At 35.2% G+C, this 24,780-nt stretch overlaps 2 protein-coding genes across 3 annotated transcripts in view; one reads left to right on the top strand and one right to left on the bottom strand.

Annotated features, from left to right (window-relative positions):
- LOC144968871 (rasGAP-activating-like protein 1) overlaps nt 1-19,961 on the bottom strand; it is a 39,629-nt gene extending 19,668 nt beyond the window's left edge. Inside the window, exons 1-15 of one of the 2 annotated variants that reach the window (XM_078907673.1) lie at nt 19,754-19,961; nt 19,538-19,594; nt 18,827-18,940; nt 14,543-14,610; nt 13,600-13,735; nt 12,357-12,438; nt 12,041-12,181; nt 10,950-11,047; nt 10,442-10,550; nt 6,460-6,619; nt 5,783-5,847; nt 3,000-3,109; nt 2,571-2,694; nt 2,136-2,204; nt 1,324-1,461 (exon numbers count right to left, since the gene is read on the bottom strand). In XM_078907673.1, coding sequence (XP_078763799.1) covers nt 1,324-1,461; nt 2,136-2,204; nt 2,571-2,694; nt 3,000-3,109; nt 5,783-5,847; nt 6,460-6,619; nt 10,442-10,550; nt 10,950-11,047; nt 12,041-12,181; nt 12,357-12,438; nt 13,600-13,735; nt 14,543-14,610; nt 18,827-18,940; nt 19,538-19,594; nt 19,754-19,821 — 1,539 coding nt within the window. In that variant the 5' untranslated portion in view covers nt 19,822-19,961. Of the gene's footprint in view, nt 1-1,323; nt 1,462-2,135; nt 2,205-2,570; nt 2,695-2,999; nt 3,110-5,782; nt 5,848-6,459; nt 6,620-10,441; nt 10,551-10,949; nt 11,048-12,040; nt 12,182-12,356; nt 12,439-13,599; nt 13,736-14,542; nt 14,614-18,826; nt 18,941-19,537; nt 19,595-19,753 lie in introns of both variants that reach the window. The other variant, XM_078907672.1, reaches the window with a different exon arrangement.
- Nucleotides 19,962-20,022: 61 nt separating this feature from the next.
- Nucleotides 20,023-24,780, top strand: part of LOC144968869 (notchless protein homolog 1-like) — a 69,534-nt gene continuing 64,776 nt past the window's right edge. The window contains exon 1 of the mRNA XM_078907663.1: nt 20,023-20,261. Within this exon, the coding sequence (XP_078763789.1) occupies nt 20,230-20,261 (32 nt within the window). The 5' untranslated portion in view covers nt 20,023-20,229. The remainder of the gene's footprint in view (nt 20,262-24,780) is intronic.

Genomic DNA, 24,780 nt, shown 5'->3' with positions numbered 1-24,780 from the left:
ATGACTTAGTTATCTCGCTATCTTTGGTTGCATTTATGTACAGTGGAACCTCCTGATTATGACACCTCCGAATAGCGACAATGACATTGACCCGTGGTCCCGATTTTTTTTCTATTTAAGATCAGTAAAAAAAAACCTCCAGATAACGACGCACTTTTTGATAAAACCTCCAAATAACGACATCATTTTGGCGATTTTCGGCGGTTTTCGTAGATATCTGATACTAAAAATACAGAGTATGAGTACTCAAAGTTTATAAAAACGATTCCTGCTTGAACCAATGAGAACGCAGTTTTTGAAACCAATGAGAACACAGCTTTTTTTTGGACGAATCTTGGCTGATATGCATTAATAAAAACCAAGGTATAAATTTAAGTGTAAGCAAGTAAACACAAAATCTTGGAAAATGTGATATTATGTGGTGATAGTAGTAGTAGTAGTAGAAGTAGTAGTAGTGGTAGTAGTAGTAGTAGCAGTAGCAGTAGTAGTAGTAGTAGTAGTAGTAGTAGTAGTAATAATAATAATAGTAGTAGTAGTATAGTAGTAGTAGTAGTAGTAGTAGTAGTAGTAGTATTAGTAGTAGTAGTAGTAGTAGTAGTAGTAGTAGTAGTAGTAGTAGTAGTAGTAGTAGTAGTAGTAGTAGTATAGTAGTAGCAGTAGCAGTAGTAGTAGTAGTAGTAGTAGTAGTAGTAGTAGTAGTAGTAGTAGTAGTGTTTTTGTGGGAGGAAGAGGAAGAGGATGAGGAATTTTATCTAACTCACTTGTTTTAAAGGGTTTTACAGCACTTGTGACACATCTATGTCATATCAGCGCCAGTAAAACGGAAGAAAATTGGAGAGTAAAAAACATTCTAGATTTACAATTGAAATGACATAACAAAAAGTAAGACAAAGGGGAATGGTCTAAATAGGGAACAGGTGTAGATTCCAGGAGCACACTATCAGTGTGCTCAGTTCAGATCACCTAAAAGTCTCATCCAGACACACGCACAAGAACCCTCAAAGAGGAATACACTACAATTTACAATTTTTTGTTTGTCTTGTCAATGTTAATAAAAACTGGTCCCACGGGCCTTACCACGCCCACTTTGTCCACCATATTAGAAAACTCTAAATAACGACACCTCCGGATAATGACATAAAAACTCGGTCCCGTGGCATGTCGTTATCGGGAGGTTCCACTGTAGATTTAAAAAGCAAATCAGTGTTTTAACTAAGTACATTATCTCGTTTGTTGTCTGAACAGATTACAATCTTCTTTCCTTCTTTCTTTCTTTTTTTAAAATAACATGTTCCAGGAAAACATTCACAACATGTGTCTTACCTTTGCAAGAAGAGTGAGAGTTCTGGATACTTTGATGTTAGGATGTTGATCACTGAGGGAAAAGAGTTTGGGGGAGAGGATGGCAGGTGCGAAGAAACGCAGAAAGACAAACCCACTGACAGCAATGTAAGGCAGATCCTGCAAGAAAAAGCAAATGAAACAACAAAATCAATAATGAGCAAAAGAATTTTATAAGTGTGTGATATTGTGCTATAGAAAGCAAAAAAGGTAAGATAAATTTTGAGTATGACAAAATAGATGGCAAAACAAACAGGAATATAATTACTCTTTAATATGTCGATCAATTCATGAGCCTGAATGCAATAATGGCAAAAGGGTTCTAATGAGAAAGTCATATTATATGTAGTGACATTCCTAATTGTTGAATTGTTGCTATCCGAATTATTACAAGCCCCTCTTCCCACCTACATAAAAATGTTGTTCTGTTATAAGTAATGTACACAACATAAAACAAAACCACTGAGGCAATGCGTTCCATTAACAGCACAGGTTCTTAAATTCATCCAATATAGCGAACAGAAATCTTACTAACACAAAACACTTTAATAGTAGTAGTAGCGTATGGCTACACCTCCAAATTATGTTTGTCGATCCATGATGTCAGGTCATCTCCGGCCTCAAAGATTTTTTCGTACCCCCCTTCTAATTTTGTTACTGGGCAACACTTTAATCTCATATTGTTGCTACAAATTCTCACACCTGAACAGAGAATTATCTTGATAACAGTCATGTAATATAAGAAAACACTAATAGTAATGTTCTGTGCAAAATTGTGAAGTTGTACTTCATACCTTATGCTCAGGGTCTGTCCACTTTTCACGAACTCTGTTTTGAATGTTGCGAAGGACTCGTCGTAAAACCTGAAAGAAATTATGATGTATTAGTATTTACTCTCTCTCAATCCTTTCCTCAACAATATCATTGCCTTCATTGCACATATTAATTAAATGAAACAAAAGTTATAAATGTTTGAAGATGTGACACTATTGTTGTTCTCGTTGCTAATGTTAGTGTTGCTGCTTATCTGGAAGTCCTTGAGTTTGCATTCTTCAGCCCAGTACCTCGTAGAGATACATGGAGGCCTTTTTTAAAATTGTTCATTTGTAGCATGTAGTGTATTGCAAATGTCTCCAAAGGGGAAAAAAATGTTAAGATATGTGAACTACCTAGAATAACATTCTGATAAGTGTAATAAATATAATATAATTAATTTGTTTAAAACTTACCAAGGGACAGGAGGAAGCAGATGCCAAAATAGCCTCCATAATGTTTGACAGATAGTCTTCTAATGTCTCCATACTGTGGTTCACAAAACTCTCCTCAGACTCACGGTGAAGACTGTGACGACGACTGAGAAAAGTATATATAAATCAGTCAATGTGTCTGATTTGGAATTTTGTGACAAACTAGTGGAGTACAAAATACAATATAATATTTTTCGTGTTTTATTTTTCTTTTCTAAGTACATACTAATGGCATTGTAATTCTCTGAATATGACAGAAACATCTATTTTTGTCTCCTAATAATTGGAAACTATCTATCTAATATAATAACATTTACTAACATAATTGTCATTGTGAAGGAACTTATGATTACATGATATTTTGAAGAGCAACAGCATTTCCTGAGATATAAAATTAAATTAAATACATACCTGCGCACACTGTTGACCTTAAATGGGTCAAGTTCTACCATCTTCTTCTCCAGCATGATTCTATCGATGATGGGCTGCAAGACTTTCTGGAGATAAGGCATGGCTAACACCTGAAGACAACATTAGAGGAAAAGTGTCTTATAAACTATAATCAATAATTAGGTAAAACAAAATAGAGCTAGCCACCCAAACTAGTCAACAAATCTTTTTTCTTTTACATTTCATCCAGTTTCATAAGAGAGTTGATCACAAAAGCCTACAAACAGCAACATAGTACTGCTTTTGACACCACTGACCATGGCATTTTGTTGAGAAGACTTGGAATATATGTTTGGCGTAAAAGAATTGCCTTTAAATGGTTTACATTATATTTACAGGATCGATGGCAGACTGTCGTGGACAACGGTGTTCAGTCAGAGCAAGTTTTACTAATCTTTGGAGTGCCACAATGCTCTGTTCTTGGCCCTGTCATTTTCACTGTATCTATGCAGTCCTTTTCTAGTGTGATAGCCACATTCAATCCGAGTTATCATTTTTATGCAGATTTATGATTCAGTACCCCTTAGTAATTAACAATTCTTAATACAACGACTTTCGAGTTGTTTTAATGAGATTAAATCTTGGATGTACCAATTTTCGGTCTCCCATTTTTGGAACTCTCTTCCATCACATGTGAGACGCTCGGATTTGTTGGCAACGTTCAAATCTGACTTAAAGTTTTATCTTTTTACATCATAAGTTGCCATACTATTATCATGTTTTGTTGTTGATATTGTTAAATTGAATTAGTACCGCTTTTCCATCTACACTTGTCTTACTGTAATATGTTTTGTTTTATATCACAGTACAGCGCTTAGAGCCTGTGACAATGGGGTGAAGTGCTATATAAATGCAATTTATTATCATTATTACATCCTAAATTTATCGAGTGGCGATAAATACTAAGGTTTCCTGCTTAAGTTGCAAAATAAAAATTGTGTTTAAATTCATAATTTCATATATTCTGATATTCTGTCACATCTCATGTTTTAACTCTCTTAGGACTAATCCCGTAAATATACAGGACCAATTGTCGGCTGTGTAGACTAATCCTGTATGTATGCAGATCACATATCGTGAAAACTATTATATTTTTTTAAGCGCTAGTGCATGCATGACTCGTCTTCAATGCTATTTAAACATTTTACCGTTGAATGGTACTTGGCAGTATCGATACTCGATTATTAGTTTCATTTTTATAGCGATTTAGAGCAAGTCAGTCAAGATGGACAAAGAATTGATATTTATTTATATTCTTAGCTTCTGACCTGAAATGCTTCAATGTCACTCAAAAGTGAATTATGCTCAAGAATGACAATTTATTAGTTAATTTTGACATTATTGTATTGTTAGGTGTTTTCTCTTAGATTTTATGACTCAAAAACAGTTTTTAGAAGTATTATACCCATTTTACTAGTTACAAGTCATTTTCCCGGAATTTTTGCAGAAAACAAAAAAATACTCTTTTTCAATAAATCTCATCATTAAAAATGTAACAGATAGAGCGATGCAGTTTATGTTATATGTAATAGTAAACTTTAAACTAATTACTTATCATATTTCATTAAGATATAACAATAACTTTATGATTAACTTGGTTTTTAAAAGAGCTTGTATAGGTAAGAAAACCTCCGGCTCAAGAGAGTTAAAGCCACTTTCCATTTGTCTAAATGTCTTAAATATTTTATTTAAAACTAGTGGAGAACTCGCAATATTTGCCAGGTAATAAAGGCTATTACAAACAGACATGCGTCTATTTTACTTATTATACAACAATATTATTGTGGAAAGTAACACAGATCGAGACGAATCTTTTGAACCATCAACGATCATAAAGTGTGTGCCCAAGTGAGGGGTGCTTTTTTAGTTGTTTTTTTTAAATTTTGACTTTTTTTTTTACAATGTATGAAGGCTTTATTCAAGAACAATGTTTATTTTTAAATCCAAGCCAACGTATCTAATGACCCTTATAATAAGTATCAATTATATTTAGTTGGATTTAATTTTAATGTGTCAGATGTTGTTGAGGCGATGGAATGATTCAAGAGCAATGTTTACTTTCATTCTTCATAATCCTAATCCTACTGAACAACAACCATTTGGCTACTTTATAGTTCCAACATGGTTCTTAAGGAAAGCACCTACATCATTGTAACAGTGACATCTAACTATTATTAAACTAATGGCAAATCCAAAGGCCAAAGGTTAAGGACTCATGATTATGCCCCGTCAGATATTCTAAAAAAAAAAATATTTGAATCAATGAGACAATGGAATTACCCTTAATTTAAGAAAGATTTGCAAGTTACTTGTTAATCAATCTGTGAAAAATAGTTTTATAATTTTTAGATTTGCCAGTAATTCCATGCTCGATTATAAAAATCTAACACTGCTATACGGAACAATGTTGATCCCCAACCCTTTCTATTTTAAAGAATAGATGTTGTCAGTAACACAAAAACAGTCATTCTAAATATAGTTCTAATATACTTGTTGTAAGAGGTTTTGGTGTGATAATAAGAGGAATGGGAACGACTCTTTTTAATGTTCTTGTCTCTGTGCCATAATTTTTTTTAAATATTAAGAGAGCTTCACTCAAAAGAAATAATTTAATTGGGAATATTTTTAGATGAGCATAATAACTTTTTTTAAGAGAAAAAAGGAAAACGAACATAATTTTTTCTTTTCTTTAAATTTCACAAAAATTTGATAAATTGTTCCTTGCTGAATTAAAAAAACCTTACCTTCATAAAATTGTCAATAGATTTGGTTGCTAAAGAATTTCCACGGAATAAAATATTTACATCATCTGGGGAAAAAACAAAGATTCACAGCACAAAGTCTACCAAAGTAGCAGTAAAATGGCAAGATTGATAAGGCTCTATATCCCCATCCAATTCAAATCACATTGAAAGATATATGAATCAACATAAGATATGTTTTCCATAGGATTAATCATGGTATGAAAGGACAGTGAAAACAATCAATTTAATGCACCCGAACACCTCACATTTTACACCAGAATGAAATCAAAATGCAGTGAGTAATTTAGAGTCAAAACTGGTAGGAAAACGAATGTCTTGTCATTTTAAGATTAAGTGCCCATCAAATACTTAGGCATCAATGCCAAAACATTTAACTCCATTGGAGAAGGACAGCGAGGAGAGGAGATAAAAGAGGATAAAGAGATGGTTGTGAAGGAGGAAGATGAGAAGGAGGAGGAGGAGGATGAGAAGAAGAAGAAGAAGAAGAAGAAGAAGAAGAAGAAGAAGAAGAAGAAGAAGAAGAAGAAGAAGAAGAAGAAGAAGAAGAAGAAGAAGAAGAAGAAGAAGAAGAAGAAGAAAAAGAATTATTCAACATGCGAGCCTGTGCAAACACTCATAATAATGGTTTAAAAGCATTATCGTTGCAGTGAGCTCACCTGTGTTTTCAATGTCACGACAAACAATGGCATCATTATATTCATAGATGGACTCCTGACTGAGATAGAATCTAACCAATGAAACAGCCAGGGCTCCAAGTTCAATCGTATGATCCTGCTCTAACATGTTCCAAAGGAAAGGACCCAGCAAACCCTCTTGCTGCAAAGAGTAACCGAAATTTAAAAAAAAAAAAAAATGACTAATAACATTTTAAAAAAACAACAAAAATATCTAACCTACTAACCAGTTCTTTTATGAATGCTGAACGTCAGAGACCTGAGCCCACATTAAGATGGCTTTATTTTTTTGGGTGGGTTGGGAGCGGTGGAGGGGATATTACTAGTTAGGCAGCATGTGTGCTTCCTGATTAGATTACATATTTGTTTGATGAACAATCTTTATTCACTCTATTAAGGAATTCCTAAGCGACTGTATCTTACAATTCTTCTTTTTTCTAATCATAGGGATGTGAACTTGTCTCAATGACTGGAAATGTGAAACATAATTTTTGACAGATTGCCCATTTCCGGAACTCCTCTAAGAGTAGTCTGTGAAGGTCTAAGAAGACTAAGAGTAGTGCCCTGTCGAGCCAATGGCAAGTCACTTGCCAATAGCTTGAAAAGGCAGTGATCCCATTTTTGTAGAGTAATGGAGAGGATTTTTTCCCAGCAACTAATCTATACCCCCCCCCCCCTCCCCCCACCCCTCCGTGTGGTGTCTGGGGTCCCTCAACTGAGAGGGTGCAAGAATAGCCCAACGCTGAGCCAGCTGGTCATAAAAGGTGACTAATGGTGTGTGACTCCTCCTTTTTGAGTCACCTGGTCCTCCAGGTTGGGGATTGTCGAAGGGATAGCACCCCTTCCATAATGAAACTTCAATTGTTACAGAACACAGGTGGACAAATCAAATCCTTCTTTTAGCTTGGGAGACCTAAGAGTTTCTGCATGATACAGAATTTATGAAGGACAACAGCTGGAAGGACTCAGCTTCAAATTGCGTCATGGAACGTTTGCACCATGTATGAAGCAGGGAAAAGCTCTCAAGTTATGACAGAGATGAGAAGATACAGGCTGCATATACAGATGAGGACAAAGATACATTTTACAGTCTGCTACAAGTCATTGATAAGTTGCCTCGAAGGACATCAACATATTGATGGGAGATGACAATGCTAAAGTGGGACAGGACAACATAGGTTATGAAAGTATCATGGGACGTCATGGTATGCGAGAGATGAACGACAATGGTGAGAGATTTGCAAATTTTTGTGCATTCAACAGTTTGGTGATTGGAGGATCAGTGTTTCCCTATAAATGGATACACAGGACAACTTGGGTCTCACCAGGCAGTGTGACAGAGAATCAGGTCGATCATTTTTGTATCCACCGAAAATTCGGAAGTTCATTAGAGGATGTGACAGTACGGAGAGGGGAAGATGTTGGATCAGACTACCACCTGCTACTGGCAAAGCTTAAGCTCTGATTCAGAAACATGGGACCAGATCACACACAACAAGAAAATTCCAGGTGAATGCACTAGATGGGGAAAAGAATGAGAAGTTCAAACTGCAATTGAGTAACAGATTCCAATCTCTAGATGATCTCGAGGAGGACAAAGATATAGAGTCACATTGGGCAAAGATCAAAGAAGTCTACATAACAACTTGTCACAAGGTATTGGTTGTAAAGAAATCGGAACATAAAGAATGGATAGATCGAATCACCTTGGACCTGATTGAAAAGAGGAGAACAAAGAAGGAACAAGTGAATGCAAGCCGAACAAGGGCTTCAAGACTGGATGCATAAGAGCAGTATCAAGCCACAGCTAAGGAAGTCAAAAGCTCTGTGAAGAAAGACAAGGAAGCATTCATGAACAGACTTGCAGAGAAAGCAGAAGCAGCAGTGACAAGAAAACACACAAGGATCCTTTATCAAAATACCAAGACACTTTCTGGAAAATATGGGAACCAGAGATACCAATCAAAGACAAAGATGGGAAAACTATTTTTGGAAAAGAGGCTCAATCTAAGCGATGGAGGGAACATTTCAACTGCCTTCTGAACAGACCACCACCAGACAACAGGACATTTTGCCTGCAAGGAATGAGCTACCAATTAGCTGTGATCCACCATCGATATCAGAGGTTGTGGGTGCCATTAACAAGATGAAAAGGGGGAAAGATGCTAGACCGGACCAGATTCCACCGGAGGCTCTAACAGTTGATGCTGAAAGAAATGTTGAGGTCCTTCACCCACTATTTGAGAGAATCTGGAATGATGGGATATTCCCAAAGGATTGGACGGAAGGAAATCTTGTCAAGCTTCCAAAGAAAGGGGAACTCAGTAATTGTAATAATTATCAAGGAATCACTCTTCTCTCTATCCCAGGAAAGGTTTTCAATCGTATTATTCTCGAGAGAATTAAGAATGCAACAGATGCTAAACCGCGGGACGAACAGGCAGGTTGTCGGTGGTGGTGGTGGTTGCAGTAATGGTGGTAGTGATGATGTGGTGGTGGTGGTGGTGGTTGTAGTAGTAGCAGTAATGATTTTGTGGTTCTGGTGGTTGTAGTAGTAGTGGTAGTAATGATGTGATGGTGGTGGTTGTAGTAGTAGTGCTAATGATGATGTGGTAGTGGTGGTGGTTGTAGTAGCAGTGGTGGTGATGATGATGTGGTGATGGTTGTAGTAGTAGAAGTCGTAATGATGATGTGGTAGTTGTGGTTGTAGTAGTAGTGGTAGTGATGATGTGATGCTGGTGGTTGTAGTAGTAGTGGTAGTGATGATGTTGTGGTGGTGGTTGTGGTATTAGTGGTAGTGATGATGATGTGGCGTGGTGGTGTAGTAGTAGTAGTAGTAGTAGTGGTGATGATGTGGTGATTGTGGTTGTAGTAGTAGTGGTAGTGATGATGGTGGTGGTGATTGTAATGGTGATGGTAGTTGTGGTAGTGGTAGTGATGATGATGATGTGGTGGTGGTGGTTGCAGTAGTAGTGGTAGTGATGATGGTTGTAATAAGTGGCATTGATGATGATGTGGCAGTTGGAAAGGGGGGGGGGGGGGGGGATCCTCGGAACAAATTGACCTCACCGGAATTTGACGGAAGTTGCCCGGAGCCCGGAATTTTTTGCTCCAGACCGGAGTTTTTTCCGGTGAAACCGGAGTTTTGGCATCACTGTATAATTGACAAGGACGGAGGCACAGAAGCAGAGGTGAAAGCATAGATAGGAAAGGCACAGGCTGCATTCACATCTTTGAACAGAGTTAGGAGAACTAAAGATATCTCCCTTCGACTAAAGCTAAAACTTTTCAACTCAAAAGTGAAGTCTGTCCTACTGTATGGATGTGAAACTTGGAATGCACCGCAGGCATGTATAAGGAGGATACAGATTTTCGTAAAAGGTGCATGCATAAGCTACTCAGGATAAAATGGATGGATAGAATTAAGAACGAATAAGTATGGAAAAGAACACAACAGGAACCAGTGGGAGAGGAAATAAGAAGAAGACAATGGAGGTGGATTGGACACACCCTTAGAAAGAATGACTCCACTATAACAAAGAAAGTACTGGACTGGAACCCTCAGGGCAGAAGATCTGGTGGGAAGGCCATGGACAACATGGGGAAGAATTAAAGAAGATGATATCCAGAGAAATGTTAAGACATGGAACGAGATACACAAAGTTAGCTCAGGATAGAGAGGGATGGAAACTGTTTGTCTGTGGCCTATACCCTGACCCAGGGTGAAAACGGCAATGATAATGATGAATTTATAACATTTGCAATTGTGTAATATCTTATAGTTTTCTCAAGTCTCAAACAGGCGTTAAGAATATCTTTCTACTCTTGATATCAGATTTATCTATATAAATATCTGAATAAGACCAATCTATTTAACTATAACTATTTGGACACTTCCGTTTGTACTAACAATAGTTCTAGTCTCGATACTGACTTAAATATCAAACAAGCCATTGATACCCACCTTCACAGCTTGGTTCAACAGTCCAACCAGAGGAATATATGAGGACGGAGGTAGAACTGTCTCCTCTAACAGCTGCAACTTTACCCTGATTTTGCCCCGCTCTACTCGACTGAAAACAAAAAATAAACAAGACAAAAATATTTTTTCATAGATTAATAGCTATTTGATATTTTGTACAGCTAAAATTACAAACTACACACTTCGTCACTGATAAAAATTAGTAAAAGATTAAAATGTCAAATAGTGATTTTTTGGAACAGTAAACATGTAACTCTAACATTGCTATTGTTACTGTTGATGCTGATTTTGCTTTTATTACTGTTGCTGATCTGCTGTGTTGATGATTTTGATGTAAGTATTGTTCCTTTCAGTATTATTGACTTGTTTTTTTGTTGACTTTAGCTAACACTGAAATAGAACAAAATATGGACCAAATTCACAAGAAAGAATCAAAGAAGGATTAGCACTTCTGAGTCATCAAATCGAATCTCAATCTTTTCTATCTTACCTGGCCCTTCTAAATACATTGTCTTTGGCAGGGCGCCTTGCAACAGCATGCCAGTTACGGATGACGCCTTGGGTGATATCATCAGAGTTCAGATGAATCTATTCAAAAATAAAATAAATACAGGACAAACAAAATGATATGGAAGTAAAGTTGCTGTAGACAACAGAATGAAAAATATAAAAATTAAAAATGGATAACCTACTGTCTTAGATGACAGTGGAAAAATTTTCCTTCCTTTCAAGCTATGTGATAACTTATCTGTTGCAATGCTGTCGACTACTCACTTATGAAATACAGAGTTAACTTTTTTTGACAAACGCAGTAACATTTGTACTTTTGATGTCTTTGATGATGATGTGATTATAGCCCTTTAAAAAAAAAAAATTGTCATGCTGGGTACCTGTTCAAGAGTTTTACGGCGCTTGCATATCAGTAAAAAGGAAGAAAATGGGATAGTAAAATGTTATAGAATTACAATCAAAGCACCCAAGAAAAGGTAAGACAAAGAGGAATTGATTCATATAGGAAACAGATGTAGATTCCAAGAGCACACTATCAAAGTACTTAGTTTGAAATCATCTAAAAGTCTCATCCAGACACAACCACAGGTTCCTGCTAAGAGGAACACACTCAAATGTTTACAAATCATATGTAAAACAAAAATAATACAATGCATAACAGAGAGATGATTTACAAGAAAAAAAATATTACCTCCTACATTTTATTGTTTTCCCTCCTTGCAAAGGTATCCAGCCAGGGCCAGGACAAAACCAAGTAATCTCATTCCAAGACAAAGACAGAAGAAAGTTGGAAAACAGATATAGGGAAATAGAAGACAGGTAAAAGCCTCTCTGCCCACTAAGGGAGGTCAGGAACCCCGCTTCGAAAATGAAGAGAGGAAAGTCAAAATACTTTCTGAATAGTGAGTGAAAATTTAGTATATGACACTAAAACTTTCTTGAGGAACCAAAAACTTTTTTAGACAAAGTCCCACAAAAACCGATCCCAAAAAGGCTTTTAATTGAAAATACCACGTCTCTTTGTTTCATCTTAAGAACTTGATTTTTCAAGAAGTGATATAGAAACAATACCTGTCCCATGAAATCATCACTGCTAAAGTTGTCTTTGTCCCAAACTGTAACAATGACACTGAGGTCAGAGATACAAGTGTCTTCAGGTAACTGAAACTCCAAAGTCTCATTCCATTCTGGAAAACGTGTTTTCTTTTGTTTCTAAAAAACAAAGTAAATCATATGGAGAATACATAAATAAAACAACCTGATGGAGTCATTCACTTTTAAAAAATATTATACTTCACCAAAACCTTAAAAGTTTTTAAGAAAAACAAACAAAAAAGTCATAAAAAATGATTATCTCAATAAGTCTGTTTTAATATAAAACTCTTACCGATGTCAATTTGACCTCATCAAAGCAAGTCACTGAGACATATGGGTCTGAATAACCAGTTTTGTCTTTGGCAGCCAAATCTCTGAAATAATGGAAATGAAAAACAGCAATTGTCCAGATGGCCTATGTACTGCAATATCATTTAAAATGTATGTGAAGATCATTTTCATATTAACTTAAATGAACATCCATCCAAAAGGAAAAATAAATGTACAACTATGAACCTAAGAAACCAGCATTAATTTGGACGATAAAACAAAGATATATTATCTATGAAAACTTTTTTATTTTTGTTAAAAATCGGAAGATGAAAGAAAAATACAGTAAAAACTCTTTAGTGTAACCAATCAAATAAAGGCCAATAAAATTTTAACAAAATCACAAAATGGTTTTTAGGGGAGCTGCAAGGTCTGGGCCGGACGTCCCACTTGCTGAAAGGAAATTGATGTGCATTTCGAACCCAACACCTCTCATTTCCAGGTGCATCGCCGCGTAATCCTGTCTGACAGAGATTATTGCATATGGCCTCTCATGCATTATTGTATCCATAACAGCACCTTCCCGTGGTGTTCCCTGTTTCTACTGAGTTTGTTATGGGCGCGACCGAGTCCCCGGTGGTATAACCGGGCTAGGGAGTAGGTGGGACCCCTTCCTCTTAAGGTGCAGGAGACAGAACCCACCGGTGAGTGGTACACACTGCTCCTCACCCACCCACCTCACACTCATTCTGTAGTGTGGTGTCTTCTGTATGTCCTTACTTTTCTTAATCTACCCCTATAACTCATACTTGTTCCTAGTGCTGTAACTTTAACACTTCTATACTCCCTCTTTGGTCGGCCTGTGGCCCATGTCTTCTGTTTGACTATCTGTGATTGATTGTAATCATGTATCCTTCTTAAATGATGGAACCCCCAGGGAAAACGGAAGAGAGGGCGGCCTAGAAACACCTGGCGGCGAGACCTGAAGGCGGACATGAAGAGGATGGGACACACCTGGAGAGAGTTGGAAAAGATGGCCCAGGACAGAGGAAGATGGAGGACTGTTGTCGACGGCCTATGCTCCACTAGGAGTGACGGGCATAAGTAAGTAAGTAAGTAAGTAAGATAACTCGAAATGTGTTCCTTGTGTTTTTTTATTTCCCTCAGTGTTGCATGGATATAATAGGACTTGGCTACAAAGGGGACTTTTTGCTAGTCCAACTATCCCCGTTGTCTTTAAGTTCCACTGTACTAAGATTTCATACCTTCCTTCAACAACAGTAACAAAAACATAGGACAGTCCTGTAGTGTAAGATGTTCGGATCCCGTACTCCAGCAACATTTCCCCTTGAATTTCAAGATCTTTGTTTGCTTTCTGGAGAGGAAGCCAGCTTTCAAGGCCTAATTGTGGTGAGGAATTCATAAATGGGGGAGAAAAAAGGAAAAATTAACATTGGAGTTGTAATTCATTAAACCTGGTTTACATTGTGTATTTTAACATTGGAGTTGTAATTCATTAAACCTTGTTTTTATTGTGTATTTTAACATTGGAGCTGTAATTCATTAAACCTGGTTTACATTGTGTATTTTAATATTGGAGTTGTAATTCATTAAACCTGGTTTACATTGTGTATTTTAACATTGGAGCTGTAATTCATTAAACCTGGTTTACATTGTGTAAAAAATGAAAATACAAAACTAAAAAAAAAAAAAAAAAAATTCAAAATAAACAAAACTATCTTAGACACCCCAAAAAAAAAGAAAAACCTGACTATACCTATACAACCTCCCCCCCCCCCCCCCCCCCCCCACCTTCCGCCCCCCACCATCTCTATCATTATTTTAAGGGTATACATAGACTTTACCAAATGTTAAAAATGTTCACTGTACTCCAAAATATGCCATTGTAATAGATTTAGTAATATAATAATTCTTTTCATTGATTAGGTACATTGTGCTCATGCAGATATGTATTATTCAAAGCAAGTAACCGATCTAGGTTTAGAATTTGATATTTGATAACTTGATGGTAGAATGATGAAGGTATTAAATTTGTTCATCATCAAATATTAGATCAAATAATGGAAAAGGGGATAATTTCTCAATATGACCTCGAATTAGAAATGAAGGATGAAAATATGAATAAATATGAGAGTAAACATAATTAAAGATGAAGAACAGAGGAAAAGGTGAATGTAATGATCGTACCTTTAGGATTTTTGTTCTCACATAGGTAGTCCCTAGAAACACATGCTGTGCCTATAATGTCATCACCACTGTGGAAAAGGAGGATTGTAATTGTGAAAGTAACACCTACAACACTATATATCAAATGGGAAGAATCAGCAGGAGATTTTATTTAAAAACCCGATATCTGCCCACTTAATATTTTATACTTTGATAAAAAAAAAAGTCAAGAAAATAAGATGACTGAAAAAACATACAACGTGGAACATATCATAGACAATAAAATAAGTAATCTTCATCATATTTATCAAAAAAAACCAAAACAAAACAAAAATAGAGCATTTATATAGTGCAATATCCACGAAACATGCTAAAAGCGCCTTACAAGGGTTCCCTAGTCAATAGCAACACTCAACATATAGGACAAGACATGATGTCTGTTAGGAGATATTACATTTTTTTCTGACAGAGACAACGCTGTACACTCATCTTACACCTGAATATGACAAGAGAATGTGAGTAAAGAACCTTTTCTAAAGTTCAACTATGGGACTTGAAGCGTCTGACGGCCAGTGTCATACTATTAGACAACATAGTCGCACATATAAAAGAAATACATTAATATGAATTCAAGAAGCCTCTTTAGAAAGCCTTTTGTCACCTTTGTCTGGTTCAGATGCTTCAACAAGTTTTTTACAGAATGTAAAAAGTTCGAAACTCTCTGATGACAATAAACATAATTTATTGTGACCCACTGTAAATGGATGGGCCATTATTTTAAAGTAGTTCCTGTACTCAATTGCCACATGTCATACAACTCATTATTGAAATAATAATGATCCTCCATACAGTAAAAATCTCTATACATAGCAACTGTAATTACTGATCCAAAGACACCTCTAAATTCCCATCCATAATGAGCATTAATATTTTCATTTCATGCAAAGGCAATGTCACAAAGTATCTACAAGTGATCATCAGAATTATCTTGAATTATCTGCACCTGTATCAACATTTTAAATTCATACAAAGGCGTTATCATTGACATCTTTTTTTCTACAGGCAGTAAATAATTACCTGCTGCTGGTGGAAAGTGCAACCAAACAAACCGTGATACATGGAAGGCACAAAGAGTGGAACACATGAAAAACAAAACAAGCAGAGTATAAGATTAAAGCTGAACATTGTAGAACTGAAAATAAAACATTACACATTTAAAAATCCATATAACATACATTCATGCAAAAGACAGATGAAAAAAATATTCCTGTGAAAATTTTCAGGAAAATAACAAAAGTGCCAACCTGCACTAAACTTTTGTTATCAGAATATTTTAATATTATAAGAAGTGATAGACAAGTGCTATTGGAGAAGGAAAAAATATGGAGCAATGAATGCAAAAAAAATCAATACCTACACTAAATACAGGAATCCATTGTTATGAAACGTTCCATAGTTTAAAGGGTAAGACAAGTTTTAAATTTGGTGCAAGAAAGGAAAGTAAAAGAATTAGATCAGAATATAAAATATACAAAGAGAAATAAACGAGGTGAGTCAAAATGTAATGGGACAAATCTCCTGAGTTCATCTTTTTTTGCATGTGACATCATATTTGGCTCAATTGAACTTACACACGTCTTTAAACTAAAAGTTGAAAATTTTAATTCTGTCAAATTTCAACAATGTTATGGCAGTTCAAAATGACTGTCCCTACAAATGTCTGTCAGTGACATCAAAGAAGATAAGCTTGAGTAATATTTTTAAATGCATTGGGAAAGTTTATAAAACTCAGGCATCTTGTAGAGGTAGTGTTTTTAATTGGGTTGAATGTGTATCTCGTCATTTGGAAGAAAATGAGATGCAATCACCACCTAATCTGACATTGTCACAAACATGTTTTTATCTAATGATGGTCGCTATCCAAGCAGTATCAAATCAGGTAATCAAATAAAGACAGAAGCATTGATCAGATCTGATAGACGAACTTCTCTTGATGAGAGAGCAGGTACAAATAGACCTTGAAGTGACTGAAAGCAAGAATAATTTGTCAAGTTAGACCAGATTTGGAGATGGAATGAGTACTGTTTCTTCACGAAAATGTCCTTCCACACAGGTGTTCAGAAAAGGGAGGTAATCGCATCATTTTGATGGACAATGCTGTCTCACCTTCCTTATTCACCAGACTTGATACTTTTGGTCTTACATCTTTTTGGTCCACTGAAGGAGTCAATGAGGGAACATCGCTTTAAAGATGATGAAGAAGCCAAGACAATCGTGAAAAATTGGTTCAAAGTTCAGTCAACTCAGTTTAACAAGAACGGGATACATGCCCTTACAGTGGCTATCGAGAGAGGTGGAGACTATGTTGAGAAGTAGCATTCTACTTGGCTAATGAAAAGCTTTAATTTGAGGTATGATGCATGGTATTGGTTCAATTTGTTTTAAAGTAATAAGCAGAGTCCCATTACTTTTTGAGTCATTCTCGCAATTGCGAGAAATATAACTGAAACATTTTATTTAGCATGTTTCAATTATAGAACATACAATATTCTGATTGCAATAAGTGATAGTCATACAGTGCTTAAGTGTTGTAAGGCCCTACATTTATCCCAGTTTCTATCATTGAAATCAATAGTAACAATTTTTTGCTCCTGTTTGAATATGGCACTGATCTATGAAAAAAGTACTTTCTGACAGATCTAATAAACCAAGCTAAACATATGTAGACATAGTGGAAAAAACCCCAAAAAACAACAACATTCAACACTCAAACTAGCAGGGCAGATTACGTGTAAGGAGTTTGTAAATACGGAGTAGGCATTGTAAGAAACGGTCAAATATAAAATCATGTGATCTCGAGAGAAAACGTAATTAAGTAGAGCAGGGCGAATTCACCAGGTTTTGTAAGAAACATCACGTGGCAAAAACGAAAGCGAAAAATATTTTAAACAGATTTCTCCTCAGGCACTCACACAATAGAAACATGCATGCCAAATAAAAGTTCAAAAATATTATAAAAATAAAACTACAACTCTTCTTCATACCAAAATAAAATAATTTCAAAACATGAAACTAGTGATTATAATGCAGTGTGAATTTACAACTCTCTATGCATCCACAGATAATTTATTATAATAATAATAATAATAATAATAATAATAATAATAATAATAATAATAATAATAGTAGAAGTGATAATAATAACAATAATAATAATAATAATAATAATAATAATAACGTAGTGTTTTTATGCACCTCCGTTGACGGAGTATCTTAATGGATCGTTTTTATACACCTCCGTCACGTATGCGCATTCCACCCCATTTCATCAGCGATATTGTGTTTCTGTATTTGGTATTTATATCGTGACAACTGTAGGATGTGTTTGTTAATAAATTTATATAAAAATAATAATAATTTAAAAAATCGAAATATAAAACCAGAAAATAGCAGTTGCATTGAAGGTAAAATAATATTTTAGAAAGACCTTATTAAATTTGATGAACAGTCAGGTGGCTCCATAGTGCAGTGGACAATCTGTCAGACTCGTACCTTGAACGTACTGGGTTTGATTCCCATCGTAGACATATTTTTTTTTAAAGTCTACATTTTTTAGAAAGACAATATGTTTGTTTGTTGTTTTATTTCCTTTTTCTTTTTTTTTTTTTTTCAAAAACTTTTTATCATGTTTTTAAAAAAACTTTGATTTTAATTTTCTAAAATTATTTATTTTTAATTTGAGATCAGTATTTGTGTGTCATGTTCCTTTTTACTTTTGATTTTTAAAATTATTGTTATTATTCTTTAATTTATTATCATTGTATAACCGTACATTGGTAATCACTAAGCAGCGTGCTAAACTATAATCTAAAACTATTTAAACCTCATGGACGTATGCAGCAACATTTTCATTAATTTACCATCTGCCAACGGAGGTGAATAAAAACGGTGCGTTTTTGTACACCTCCAACGGACGTGCATAAAAACGCCACCTAAAATATAATAAATAATAAAATAAATAATAATATAATAATAAAAATCATTTTTCTGAGTGATATCTTCAATTGTGGAAAGGAAAAATACTTAAATGAAAATGTGCAGAACGATTTTGCATCATGACAGTATTTTATTCAGCTATCGATGTAAGAACTGTCAAATTAACCAAATACATCTAATAACAACATTAAAAGAAAATATTCAAAATTAAAGAACACGAAGAAAGCCTAAAGTATACTTTTGTATAAAGCGTGAATGCATGATCCAAAACATAATAGTGATCGCATAAAACAAACCACATTATTTTACCTGACTTTATCAGCATCATAAATGTAAAAACTCAGCAGTTGAAAACCACTTGGCATATGCAGAATAAACTCTTCCCCCCAGAATGGGTCCAAACTCTTGTACACAGTGTCAGTTCTGAATTTCGAAAAGAGACAAATGCAATGTTGATACTTCAGCAATGATATGTTTAAAGGCAGGTTTTCATTTTCTTCAAACATATCTGAAAAGAATGCTGTGAATAGATTTTTACATCTCATTCACGATGAGAAATAAAATAAATAAATAATATGCACGAGGCATGTATCTCCACCGAAGTGGGTAGAACGCGATTTACTAAGTACACATACCTAGATTTTGGTTGTTCGTAACACAAAACGTTTTATAGTAATTCAAAATAGTCAAAGAGAGCGAGTAAGCGGTGACTGTCGCTTATATACGCTGACAAACAAAATATGACGTCACAATCACAAACGGAACATCATGACAACAACTCACATCAGCCTCGATCGAGATAGATAGTACACATCAACACACAAACACACAACATAAAAAGGCATATTATTCCCTACAAGAAGATATCAAAAATCGTGAGATCTAGAGATAGACCTAATAATAATGACTGATGATGATGATGATGATGATGATGATGATGATGATGATGATCAATTTAGAGTTAAGTAGCTCGATAGATAGATTGGAAACTTGTTAAAAAGTAAATTTAAAAAAAGATACCTTGCAATGACGACATTATCCACTTTGATGACACAGTATGGATCGCTCTTTCCATTGCTGAAAATAATCATATAAATAATTTATGATTGACGGAGTTTATAAAATGAACAAAGAGAGAGGGAACATATGTTTGACATCAATATAGAGGAGAATAAATCATTTCGAGGGGTGATTGATAGTTTATTTAATTGATCGAACACAATTTACTCAACTCACAAGTCTTTTGCCAACAACTCTTTGGCCTCAGACACCCTCAGATATAATGTCGTATGAACGTAGACCATCTCTCCAGTTTTACATGTATGCTGCTATGAAAAATGCGCTCATCTCAGGTCCTTTTTTGTTGCTGCTATCACAACCTCCTACTTGGGAAACCTGCGGGGCGAAGGCTTCTGCTATGTTTACTGTTGTTAACGGAAGTGTCGTAATAAAATAGCTCATTCGATTATCGATCTAAAGTCTAGCTACTCTTCTTTCAGTAAATTGAAGTTAGAATAAGTCGCTTAAAAGCAAAAAGTAATGCATAATTCTCGCATGTTACTCCGCTCCGTTTGTTTACAAACTTTCGCATTTAAAATAATAAAATAATAATTGAGCTTTTATATAGGCTAGTACTACAATATCCACTAAACGTGCTCAAAGACCGTTATAACACCCTTTAACAATTGAGAATTGAGCGAGGTTTGCTGAGAATGCCAAAGCGGAAACATAAGAAAGATGATAAGTATGTCTTTGTTGAATGTTCTAAGTTTTAGTGTAGGCACTTTGACTTTGATAACTCCAGTCCAGTGGCCGCCGATAGGCTCACTGTAAGGTGAAACGCGTTTTTTGGAACTTTATTTTTGACCGTTTACTGTTTTGGTCACTATGGCGTTATTTGTGAACCTATGTGACTTACTTTGGTATCATTTATAAAGGGCACAAAACAAGCTTTCTAACGGTGTATTTCATTCTTAATTCCTGCTGATTGTATTTCTCAGAAATCTTATGTAATAAAAAAGTATAAATTCTTGAATTATAAGAACTTTTTAAATTATGGATACATTTTAATTATGGAACTGTGTTTTCAGTCCACCAGTGGACTGAAAACACAGCCGTGTATTCAGTCCACCGGAAATAAAAATATTTAAAAAGGACCAATTACCGTCTATACTTGTTACCTTAATCTGACGACATTGATACTGAGCCTATTGTAGGTTATGCATCATCAGAAATGGACAGACATAACATTTGTGGCAATTTGACGGCTTAATAATATCATTTACAGCGTTTTATTTACTCTCGAAAAGTCTTGATTGAGAGTTGTTCGAAATCAGGATCCTGAAAAGTGACAAAATAGAACCTTACTTGGGCAAGCAATACTAAAACTCTGATCTCCTTGGAAAATTCATCGGTTTTGATAATCACAAAAAATTCTAAAGGACTAGGAAAAATAAAAAAAATAGATATAAATGTTAATTTTGAATTAAATCTAGAAACATTCTATGTGTGGCCAATTGTGGCCAAATTGGCCGGGCCAATGGCTATCTCGTAGCTACGGTAAGAATCTCGTCAATGTTTGATAAATCGGTTTCGAGAATTGAGATTTATTTCAGGCACCCGGTTTCGAACAACTCTCAATCAAGATATTCCGAGAGTAAATAAAACACGGTAAATGATATTATTAAGCCGTTGAATTGCTATAAATTTTATGCCTTTGCATTTCTGATGATGCCTATAATAGGGCACAGCCGTACTCGAGGCCAGTGATCGATGTCAAAAGTGACAAAATTGAACCTTACTTGGGCAAGCAATATTAACACTCTGATCTCCTTGGAAAATTCATCGGTTTTGATAATCACAAAAAAATTCTAATGGACTAGGAAAAATAAAAATAGATATAAATGAAAATGTTAATTTTAAATTAAATCTAGAAACATTATTCTATTTGTGGCCAAATTGGCCGGGTCAATGGCTATCTCGTAGCTATGGTAAGAATCTCGTCAATGTTTGATAAATCGGTTCCGAGAATTGAGATTTATTTCAGGCACCCGGTTTCGAACAACTCTCAATCAAGATATTCCGAGAGTAAATAAAACACTGTAAATGATATTATTAAGCCGTTGAATTGCTATAAATTTTATGCCTTTGCATTTCTGATGATGCCTATAATAGGGCACAGCCATACTCGAGGCCAGTGATCGATGTCAAAAGTGACAGAATAGGATATGCCTGTGCATTTCTGATGATGCCTATTATAGGCTCAGTACCAAAGTCGTCACTATCGATTATAAGTATAGACGATAATTGGTCCTTTTTAAATATTTTTATTTCCGGTGGACTGAATACACAGCTGTGTTTTCAGTCCACTGGTGGACTGAAAACACAGTTCCTTTAATTATACTTCATACATTGATAGACAATTAATTGAAGAATATCTCTGCCAAATTTCATCAAAATTGATACACTCGCTCATTATTTTATTTTACCCGCCATCAACCCCACTTTTTAGGGCAAAAACCTCATATTTTTTTCCATTTATCCTTAATTTTTTCCATACTTTCCATCCATGAAAATGATTTAAATGAAAATAAAGCTTATTTTCTGACCTTTAAAATGATACCTAACACTTGCCATTTATTTTTCGTTGAAACAAAATTACTGAAAACAATAAGTGGGCCATGTTGACTGCAAAACTCAAAATTTCCGGATCGTCGCGAGATGCTGGTTTTGAGGCACTGGTGAGATCACAGATTCTCTCTGTAAAATTGACAAAAAAATTTCAATAGAAAAATATAAATAACTCCGTAGGTCGTAGAGAAACGAATAAGGTATCAAATTTTATGTTTTTTCAAGTCCCATCCCCCTGACTGTGTCAAATCAATATATTTTGAGTTTGAAAATCTTATCAAAGTGCCTATGTCGCTGTGACACCTGTCTGGGGATAATGAAAATTCGTTATCCCCCAATTTCGTTATCCCCAGACACATATTTGAAACTCCGCTCTTTTAAACAATTATCCACATTCCAGAATATGGAATGTTTCCAAATGCACATAGAAATAAGGAAAGTTAATAAAATATCTATAAAAACATAAAATTAACCAACATTAAATCAGTTGTTACTACATATACACAATATGCGTCGACTTCGAAGTTGGTGTCATGGCCGAATGGTTTAATCGTCTGCCCTGGAAGTTTTACCAGAATCGACGTTGTTGGTTCGAATCCTGGTTCCGCCACTTTCTTTTTTTTAGATTCCGTCTTTTTACAGAACGTTACAAGGGATAAATGTCCCATCCATCCTCCCCCCACTTCTTTTTTTTTTTGTGCGAGTCTATTCTTTTCTCCCTTTTGTTTGACCTTTTGAACCGTTTCTGAGCATGAATTTCTTAAAATTGTTTTCATTAAAAAAAAATTATTGTTTGTTTTTTTCTCCTCTATCTGACCATTTGGTCGCTCTCTCAATCTTTCTGTTTGTTTGCTCTTTAATTATTTATCCTTTTTAGACACTTTTTGAGATCGGAGTGGGGACGATTATGACAATTTGCTAGAAACTAGAAAGGAACTAAGAGAGAGAGAGAGACAGTTTACGGAATGTAAAAAAAAAAAAAGTGGTGGAACCAGGATTTGAACCCGCAACGTCGATTCTGGTAAAACTTAAAGGGCAGACGACTAAACCATTCGGCCATGACACCAACTTCGAAGTCGACGCATATGGTGTATATGTAGTAACAACTGATTTAATGTTGGTTAATTTTATGTTTTTATAGATGTTTTATTAACTTTCCTTATTTCTATGTGCATTCGGAAACATTCCATATTCTGGAATGTGGATAATTGTTTAGAAGAGCGGAGTTTCAAATATGTGTCTGGGGATAACGAAATTGGTGTCTGGGGATAATCACAGTCTTTAACTTAACTAACAATTAACAAAAATTCTAAATTTAAATGTAACACTAACACACTCACACACTTGAAACCAATGTCATATGAAAGAGCTGGTTATTTGCGAAAGTGTCTGTGTGAATGATGAATGTGAGTTTTTTATTTTTTATTTTTATTTTTTATTATTTTTTTTTGGCTTTCTTTTGCCAGTGCGGGCGCTCTGTCTTTTATTCCCATCTTGAGTTTGTGCTATCCTGTCTTTTAACCTCTGTTCCCATCTTGAGACTTTGGCTTTGTTATAATTTAGGTTTACTTCTGTTCTTTCTTTGATAGTGCAGCACAAAGTGCAAAAGTGAACACGGAGTATTCGCGATAACACAACTATTTGATAAAATCTGTCTTTGCCAACAATATGTCATATTGTGGGATTCTGTGTTATTAAATCAATGACAGAGTCAACAGACAAGTCTATTCTGCTTGAACATCCAAATCCTAACCGTTTATTATTTCAACTTTTTAATCCACCCTGTGACGGTGTACTCGATTACTATAATTATAATATGATACTATATAACCTAATTATGTGACATCTCTCCTTTTAAGTTATAAAAAATAACTTGGTCTTGATCTTGTAATTTAATCCAAACGAATTCAGCCTACCTATCACAGACATTCATGTATTATTCCTAGTATATGTATATCATTCAATGCCGATTCAAAACAGTCCATCAAATGCTGAATGTTCGAATTCATGAAGATTGTTCAGTTTTGCGCTCTTTTCCTCTAAGGGTATTTGCCAAAATCTGGAGGCACAATCGATTTGACTAAAATACTTTGCTCCTGCTAACTTGTTCGCTATGTCATCTATTGTAGTTAGTGTAAATCTTTCTCTTTTGACTGCTTTAATTAACTTAGTCAAATCAACGCAAAGTCTAATTTGATCACTTCCAGGTTTTAGAACAACAACAATGGGTGCACACCATTCCGTTGGTTCTGTTATTTCTTCAATTTTCCCCATGCTTCTCATTCTCTCTAATTCCCTTTTCACCTTTTCCAATAATTGGATTGGTATACGCCTTGGTACAGTTGTTACATGCGGCACTGCATTATCATTTAACTCAATTTTTACGGGTTGTGTTTTCATTATGCATGTGGTGGTGAAGACAGTTCTGGGACTTTGGATTTCATTTATTTGGGTTACCAACTTAAGTCTTTCTGAATCCTCGCGGCTCAAGAGGCAATGTTGCCATTGGGATTTGAACCCAGGACCTTCCATTCAAGAGTCAAACAGCTTAACCACCCTGGCGCAGATCCACATTACTTGTGGAGATATTTATTTGTGTTTATTTATAGGAATTTTTTTCAAATTGATTATTG

This window comes from Berghia stephanieae, chromosome 3 (assembly GCF_034508935.2).
Source record: "Berghia stephanieae isolate SIO BIC M18660-M18661 chromosome 3, UCSD_Bste_1.3, whole genome shotgun sequence".
NCBI classification, from domain to species: Eukaryota; Metazoa; Mollusca; class Gastropoda; order Nudibranchia; family Aeolidiidae; genus Berghia; species Berghia stephanieae.
The sequence above is the reverse complement of the archived record's forward strand: the minus strand, read 5'-3'. Positions and strand labels throughout refer to the sequence as shown.